An 8,985-nucleotide genomic window follows, 5' to 3' on the forward strand; every position below is an offset into this window, starting at 1 on the left:
AACCAGAGCACTTTTAACAATGCTAAACTAGGTGATAATATTTCCCATTCCCACACTTAAGAAATCTTATCAAACTAGCTGTACTAGAAAACCCATCAGGGTGATTGGCATGTGAAGCATCAGTAACAATAACTAGGTTCAAGTTTTTTTGGGTCACTTAAGGGTGGGAGCTTAAATATGCATTTATCTAGATTTAATTTTTAGTTGCCCATAAAACATTCTCTACTTTGAAGTATTTTCAGCAACATATCAAAGCTAGTATCTTGCCTAATCTGAGTGTACAACCAGTTCAACTGACCAATCAAGCTTCACAATGCTCTGTCTGTGCTTTAGATATAGAGTCACCATTCTGTGCCAACCTAGTACAATTAACCAGGATGGGAGTAACAGTCTTTAAATCTACAGTCCCATTTAGAGTTACACCAGACCCACTTTGCTTAATATTTAAACCAATGTGTTTAAAAGCCTCACAATTGGGAGCCTGACTGAATTTCTCAAAGTTCACAGCACCATAAGAAATCATTAACATGAAGACGTGTGGAAGTTTTCCTTTATAGTACCAACTTTGCAGGATCTGACTTTAGTTGAACACAACCGATTTTCAGCAAAACTGACCTCACCAAAAATTACCACAATCTGGAAGCCTCATTCAGACCATGAATACATTTGTTTAGTCTAGCACCTATCTGTTTTTTCTGTAAGTTTAGGTGCAGTCATTTTCCTCTCCTGACTATATATATATTAATATAGAAATATATTTCATAGGCCCAGCAACCAGATTGAGTAAGCTGAAAGCATTACTCCTATTGTCCCATACACATGGATCCAAGGAAAGTACCTCGTTCAAGTCAAGTGCCAAATGGAAGGTCATGAATCATCTGTCAATGCTTCTTGCAGATTTCATAATTGTCACTGATCTCTTCTCTTAGCCTTGCATACTCATCAACTATCCTTGAGCAGCATCTTCGACCATTGGCATGTAGGGTAAGAAAATTGTCTATGTAATTTTAGGACAACTCCCCCCCCACCCCCCACTCTCATCCTTAGCACCTGGTGCCACTATACTGCTGCCAGACACTAATGAGAATCACAGGATCTCAGAATTTTCACGGCACAGAAGGAGACCATTCGGCCCATCCTGTCTGCACCGGCTCTCCAAATCAGTGTTATCACCTAGTGCCATTGCCCTGCCTTTTTCTCCGTACCCCTGCTCATTGTTTCTATCCAAATAATCATCTTGAATGCCTCAGTTGAACCTGCCTCCGCCCACACTTGCAGGCAGCCGGGGCCTTCCAGACCTCAGCCGCCCGTTGTGTCAACAAGTTTTTTTCTCACCTCACATTTGCTTCTTTTGCAACTCACTTTAAATCTGTGCCCTCTCATTCTTGATCCTTTTACCAGCGGGCACAGCTTCTCCCTATCTACTCTGTCCAGCCCCCTCATAATTTTGAACATCTCTGTCAAATCTCCTCTTGGCTGCCTTCTCTCCAAGGGGAACAGCCCCAATCTCTCCAATCTATCTTTACAGCTGAATTGTCTCATCCCTGGAACCATTCTTGTAAACCTCTTCTGCACTCTTTCCAATGTGTTCACATCCTTCTTATAATGTGGCGCCCAGAACTGGACACACTACTCCAGCTGAGGTCTAACGAATGTCTTATATAAATTCAGCAAAACCTCCCTGCTCTTGTATTCTATGCACCTATTAATAAAGCCCAGAATACTATTAACTGCTCTCTCCACCTGTCTTGCCACCTTCAATGATCTAAGCACATGTACACCAAGGTCTTTCTGTTCCTGCATCCCCTTAAAAATTGTACCCCTTATTTTATATTGTCTGTCCATGTTCTTCCTACCAAAATGCATCATTTCACACTTCTCCATATTGAACTTCATCTGCCACCTATCTGCCCACTCCACCTTGTCCTCTTGAAGTTCCACACCATCCTCCTCACAGTTCACAACACCCCCAAGCTTCGTATCATCCTCACACTTTGAAATTGTCCCCTGCACACCAAGATCTAGATCATTAATATATATCAGGAAAAGCAAGGGTCCCAATACCGACCCCAGGGGAACTCCATTACAAACCTTCCTCCAGCCCAAAAAATATCCATTGACCATTACTCTCTGCTTCCTATCTTTCAGCCAATTTTGTATCCACATTGCTACTATTCCTTTTATTCCATGAGCTATAACTTTTCTCACAAGTCGGTTGTGTGGCACTGTATCAAATGTCTTTTCAAAGCCCATGTACACCACATCAACAGCATTACCCACATTGACCTTTTCTGTTACTTCTTCAAAAAACTCCAACAACTTAGTTAAACATGATTTCCCCTTTAGAAATCCATGTTGGCTCTTCCTTATCAATCCATATTTTTCCATGTGACTACTAATTCTATCCCGAAAAATTCTTTCTAGAATCTTGCCCACCATTGACGTTAAACTGACTGGTCTGTAATTGCTGGGCTTATCCTTACCATCTTTTTTGAACAAGGGCGTGATGTTTGCAATTCCCCAGTCCTCTGGCACCACCCCTAAGTCTAGGGAAGACTGAAAGATTATAGCCAATGCCCATGCAATTTCCTCTCTCACTTCCTTCAATATCCTTGGATGCATCTCATCCGGTCCCAGTGCCTTGTCAACATCAGACTTAGTTAAGGGGATTCAGTAATGTGGGTGACCTTCAGATCCACTGGCTTTTCAAATTGCCTTATTGCTCTCCATATCTACTCAACAGCATAGATATCTCAGTTGAGATTACATCAGTACTTATAAAATGGCTTTTTCCAACCATTTTACATGGGGCTAACACTTAAGTGGCTTCACATGTTGTCATCACCAAACCTAAAGCAAATTTATGTTTCTTAACCTTGCATCAATCATCACAACTTAGTGAATCAAGATAACACTTAAACCAATCTACTTCACATACCATTGAAGTCCATGGACTGACTGCACAATTAAATAAGTCCATGACTGATACATTCATCACAGCATTAAAACTCCTTGTAACCAGTACAATCTGTTAATCATTGTCATCATCATGCTCTTCATCTCAACTATTTTCTTTGCGTTCCATTTCAAAAACCCTGCTTCTTTGCTCTGGCCAATTTGCTGTATAATGATACTTGGAATCACATCTATTAACCTTTCCTTGGACATTCCTGGAATTCATTTGTGTATTATCACTGCTCCAATTTATTCTGCTTATATAACTGCATTTGTCTTATGTGTTTTCACCGCCATTCTGTCTGCCTTTAATCCTTTTGTTACATTGAGCCTCACATCCAGAATCTGGAATATTTCAAAAGCTGGTGTTTGGGTTTTGAAATGTAACAGTAAGACATAAGATATAGGAGCAGAAATTAGGCCATTCGGCCCATCGAGTCTGCTCTGCCATTCAATCATGGCTGATGAGTTTCTCAATCCCATTCTCCTGCCTTCTCCCCGTAACCTTTGAACCCCTTACCAAACTATCTATCTTGGTCTTAAATACACTCAATGACCTGGCCTCCACAGCCTTCTGTGGCAATGAATTCCATAGATTCCTCACTCTCTGGCTAAAGAAGTTTCTCCTCATCTCTGTTCTAAAAGGTCTTCCCTTTACTCTGAGGCTGTGCTCTCGGGTCCTAGTCTCTCCTACTAATAGAAACATCTTCCCCAAGTCCACTCTATCCAGGCCTCTCAGTATTCTGTAAGTTTCAATCAGATCCCCCCCTCATCCTTCTAAACTCCATCGAGTATAGACCCAGAGTCCTCAAACGTTCCTCATATGTTAAGCCTTTCATTCCTGGGATCATTCTTGTGAACCTCCTCCGGGACCCTCTCCAGGGCCAGCACATCCTTCCTGAGATACGGGGCCCAAAATTGCTCACAATATTCTAAATGTGGTCTGACCAAAGCCTTATAAAGCCTCAGCAGCACATCCCTGCTTTTATATTCTAGTCCTCCCCTAGTACTACATGTCCTATCTAGTTTGCTGTGGTCATGTGACCTCTGCCATGTAAAATCTCTCTGTAAGCTGCCATTTTACAGCAGTTCCATAAAGACTTCAGAATGGGAAAGCACCACAACCTTTGAACTTAAAACACCTGGTAAGCATAGAGTCCTTGATTGCTTTGGTCACAGTGGAGCACATCAGTTGTTCCATTAAGGCTGAAGGGAATAATTGTTTGCTCAGAAATGTTTTCAGGCAGCAGACCTCTGATCTAACAGGGTCTTCTTCAAGAAGGAAATGTCCGTTAAGACCAGTGCCTGTCCATATGAGACAACTTAGCACACTCCAGTAACTCCATTGCTTGCACCAATCCAGGGATCCCTAAACTGAATGTTGTCAACCTTTATGCTCTCCATGGAATGACCATCCATTTTTCATAAGTTATCAAATTCTGACCAGGCCTCATGGGTTTTTTTTGACAAGTCTTCTTTCCTGTACATTTCATCCAGGACTTCTGTTAGAGAGCCCAAACTTTCATCACCATCCAACTATGTGGATTCCGACTTGGAATACTTCTGACTTCTGATTTCACTTAATTCAGGAAGCAACATCACCAAGACTGTGCCTTGTTTTCTCTTTGGTAGAATAGCGACCCCTGACCGTATCAACCTTATTCTTCCGCTTGTTGTGTGGTTCATGGTTCTAGAACATTGGAAGGTAATCACACCCCAACAATTGAAACAAAAACAGAAAACGCTGGAAAAACTCAGCAGGTCAGGCAGCATCTTCGGAGGGAGAAACAGAGTTAATGTTTCGAGCCCGAATGATGGTTCTTCAGAGCTCTGAAGATAAGTGGAAATGTAATGAAATTTATACTGTTTAAGGTGGGGGTGGAGCAGGTGAAGCTGGATAGCAGGCTAGCAATAGGTAGGGACAAAGGAGAGAATGACAAAGATGTCATGAATTAAAGGACAAAGCGAGTGTTAATAGTAGTGGTAAGGGCTAAAAAGGTGCTCATAGTGGCATTATGTTGAAAAAGCAGAATGTGACAATAGCAGAACAGGGTAGTATTGTATGTAAGAACAACATGGAATAAGTAACAGCTGGCCCTTTTGGAGATGGGGTGGGGGAGGGGCAGTGGTGGGGGAAAAAAGGATAGAAAATGGGAGAGAAAGGGGGATAAAACCATGAATAAATGAATGAAAATAAAAATAAGTGGATAAAAAATAAAACTGAAAATGTTGTTCTTTCACACAATGCTACCCTGTTCTGCTATTACATTGTGCTTTCTCACCTTTATGCCACTATCATCACCTTCTTTAGCCCTTACCACTACCATTAACACGCCAATCTCTCTTTTGTCCCCACCTATCGCTGGCCTTCTATCCAGCTCACCTGCTCCACCCCCGCCCCTCCCTTAAACAGTATAAATGTCATCACATTTTTACTTCTCTTTAGTTCTGAAGAAGGGTCATACAGACTTGAAATGTTAACTCTGCTTTTCTCTCTACAGGTGCTGCCAGACCTGTTGGGTTTTTCTAGCTTTTTGTTTCAGATTTCCAGCATCCACAGTATTTTGCTTTTACCAACAATTAAAATTTGTTTTCTGCCATAAAGGGCTCCAAGTCTTATGTCCAAAAGAAGAAAATATTAGTTTCCAACCTCCATCTTTAGATAATATTCTTAGCCACCATGTCAAAGCTTGGATAGCTGTGACGAAGGACAGAACACTGCTGCCTCATCTTTACTTATTTACATGCTTTTACAGAAACACACATTGAATATAGTGTACCTCCTTCAAAAAACTCTGCTTCCAGCCTGCTCCTAGATATAAGCATAGGTGATTTATCACCCACTGTCTGAATATAGTTAAAACCCAATTGATATTCAACGAATGTGATTGGTTAAATGCCCTTATCGTGTTTTTTTTTAATACTTATCCCATTATCAGAACTCATGCTCATGTCAATCTATGGATGAAATATCTAATTGTTTGTTTTTGTCTATCTCTCTCCAGCGAATCTTTTGACAGTATACACCATCAACTACAGAAAATGTGGCATGTCCAAGATTGCAAGACTCTATCTGCTATCCCTGGCTATTGCAGACTCAATGTGCTTGTTCTGGGGTGGACTGATAGACCTGAGCTTGGGTTGGCTGGACCCTAACCCTTTCTGGAACAGCTCCCCGTGGTGTGGGTTAGTCACAATCCTGGAGTATGGATCCGTATTCAGCTCCATTTGGATTGTCGTTATTTTTACCTTGGAGCGTTACTTGGTGCTAAAGAGCACCCAGGCCAGGCAGCACTGCTCCCAGACTAAGGTGACTATCAGAATCATCCTGAGTGTCATCTTAATCGCGCATCTGATTGCTGTCCCTGCCTATTGGCTCAACAATTCGGAGTTACGGAATTTCACCCAGAACAATGAGACCGTCCTGCTGCCCATCTGTGAATACAGTGATAGTTTCTATTCCACCGCGGTAGTTTGGTTCCATACGTTCATCTCGGGTGGCGTACCCTATATCCTCCTCATCATCTTCAACTGTCTAATTGGCCAGCAACTCTACACGGCCAGCAGGATGTTCACCCAGGAGCAGCTGAAGTCGATAAACGGTGTCACTACTCGGAAACTGGTGAAGAAGTCCATTCTGATCCTCTTCACCGTCTCCTTTGCCTTTGTTCTCCTGTCTCTCCCTCGTTTTGTCACCTACTGCATCCTGAGGACAGCCTACAACACACCAAACCATGACAGAAATGACTATAGCCAGCTCATCAATGTGTTTGCAGATATCGGTATTATGATGCAGTGGTTAAATTCTGCCATCAATTTCCTCCTTTACTGTGTTGTCAGTGAACAATTTCGCACAGAATTTATTCTTGTCCTGACCTGCAAATGTGGGATTTCTAAGGCCCCTGCTTTGCACACACCCTTGAAAGTCTATAGCGTTCAGGGTGCCTCGGCTGAAGCTTCATCAGTGTTATTTATCCAACGTCGTTAAGCCTGCCATTGGCTCCACAACTCGCAATTGGTTTCTGCTCTCATAGTGAAAGATCCTCTCAGAGGGGGTAAAGTGATCATAATACAATTGCATTCCATATTAACTCTGAATATAACGTACTTCAGTCCCAAACAAAGTCAACTAAATCAGAATGAGAGGAATGCTGACTAAGGTTTGTTGGCTAAAAAGACTGAAAGATATTGCAGTAAATACCTAGTGGGAAACATTTAATGAAGCCAAAAATGTTCAACAAAGACTCATACCATTAAAAGAAACAAAAACTCAGCACAAAAGATACATCTGTGGCTTACTAAGGAAGTTAAGGATAGTATTAGATTAAAAGAAGAGGCTTATAATGTTGGAAAGAATGGTTGTAAACCTGAGGATTGGGAGTTATTTAGAAAAGGCAACCAAAGAGTTGATGATAAGGGGAAAAAATAGAATGAGAGTAAACTAGCCAGGAATATAAAAAAACAGATTGTAAAAGCTTTTACAAACATATAAAAAGGAGGAGAGTAGCTGAAGTAGACATTGGTCCCATACAGGCAGAGACAAGATTCTTGGGGTGCAGAAGTTGTCTTATGATGAGAGGTTAAGTAGAGGGGGCTCTATATTCTCTGGTGTTTAGACGAATGTGAAACACACATGATTCTGAAGGAGCTTGACAAGGTGGACACTGAGAGGTTATTTATCCTGGCTGGGGAATGTAGAACATGAGGCCCTGGCCTCAGGATGAGTTGAGTGGGGTGGGGGGGGGAGTTCAATCATTAAGGATTAAGATTAGGAGAAATTTCTTTACGCAGAGGGTTGTGAATATTTGGAATTTTCTGCCCTGGAGGGATGTAGATGCTCCATTGTTGAATACATTTAAGGGTGGGATAGATAGATCTTTGATCTCTCAGGGAATCGAGGGATATGGGGAACAGGCAGGAAAGTGGAGTTGAGGTAGAAGATCAACTATAATAGTGGGCTGGAGGGGCTGTATGGTGCACTGTTGCTTGTGTTTCTTATGGCCTGATGTTCTACCTGAGCTACAGGGCATGTTTGAGGCTGATCTGAATTAAAGCTTTCCATGGAGAAGCAAAGAAAGAACAATATTTGACAGGGTTTCAAACCCAGCATTTTAGGTAGGACACAATGTTGAGAGCAGAAATTCAGCTTTCCAGATCTCATAAGATCCCAGACCCCAGGTATAAACATGGTGCAACTGTAATGTTAGTAATGAAAAGTAATTGTTAATCTGCGTGCATGAGTTTAAACCATAGTAATACTAAGGCTGCGTATAAAATCCCACAATTCTTGCTGCTGCATGTATGTTTAAATGAATGTACACAATTGCACTGACTGCTTCCTTGTGCTTCCATTACTGTACAAACACATGTTTTATTGTAAATAAAAACCTAAAGAGCTGCAGATGCTGGAAATCTGAAATAAAGGCAAATAATGCTGGAATCAATGTGTGAGGAGAAGGAGGTAATTTAGCGATTTAGGTACAATCAGATAAAGGCTTAGAGACCTGAATCATTAACTCATCAGTTCTCTCCTCTAATCCTGACCGGCCTGTCATGCTGTCACAGTGTCTCCAGCCTTTTCCTTTTTTTTTAATTGTTCATTTTTAATTTTGTAATAATTTCTTTCAGTAGCGCACAGCTGAGAAATTTATTGCTGAGTGTTTGTAAATCATTGCGATCTTACCATTGCTTTGGGCTGGATGGCATAATAGATGGTCAGCAACAGTGCATTGTGACAGCATCAGCTGTCTTTTATACCCCACCATGGAGAAGATGTTTGAAATGGCATGCGGGCGATTAAGAAAAGAATGATCCAAATTCAGGGGCTGATGTAACTGGGTCTGTCAGATATAGAGATTATATATCCGCAATCATTTTGAAGTCCTTAAATGGATAACCATGTCTAATGATAGCTTTGGCGGAAGATTCCAGTGTATCCCAGCTGGAAGTGACTTCGCGTTCTTCTGTGGGCCCTCTCGGGTTAGGGTTAGGGTTAAAGAGTCCGATGTGGGATCAGCACGGATGTCTGCA

General features: G+C 41.6%; 1 protein-coding gene across 5 annotated transcripts in view; it reads left to right on the top strand.

Moving 5' to 3' along the window:
- The window catches only part of LOC121277814 (probable G-protein coupled receptor 139), a 70,525-nt gene extending 62,169 nt beyond the window's left edge, over window positions 1–8,356 (top strand). For all 5 annotated transcript variants that reach the window (XM_041187475.1, XM_041187476.1, XM_041187473.1 and 2 more), the window contains one exon: window positions 5,961–8,356. In XM_041187475.1, coding sequence (XP_041043409.1) covers window positions 6,005–6,943 — 939 coding nt within the window. In that variant the 5' untranslated portion in view covers window positions 5,961–6,004 and the 3' untranslated portion in view covers window positions 6,944–8,356. The remainder of the gene's footprint in view (window positions 1–5,960) is intronic.
- Window positions 8,357–8,985: the final 629 nt, after the last annotated feature.

Source organism: Carcharodon carcharias, chromosome 5, assembly GCF_017639515.1.
Source record: "Carcharodon carcharias isolate sCarCar2 chromosome 5, sCarCar2.pri, whole genome shotgun sequence".
NCBI classification, from domain to species: domain Eukaryota; kingdom Metazoa; phylum Chordata; class Chondrichthyes; order Lamniformes; family Lamnidae; genus Carcharodon; species Carcharodon carcharias.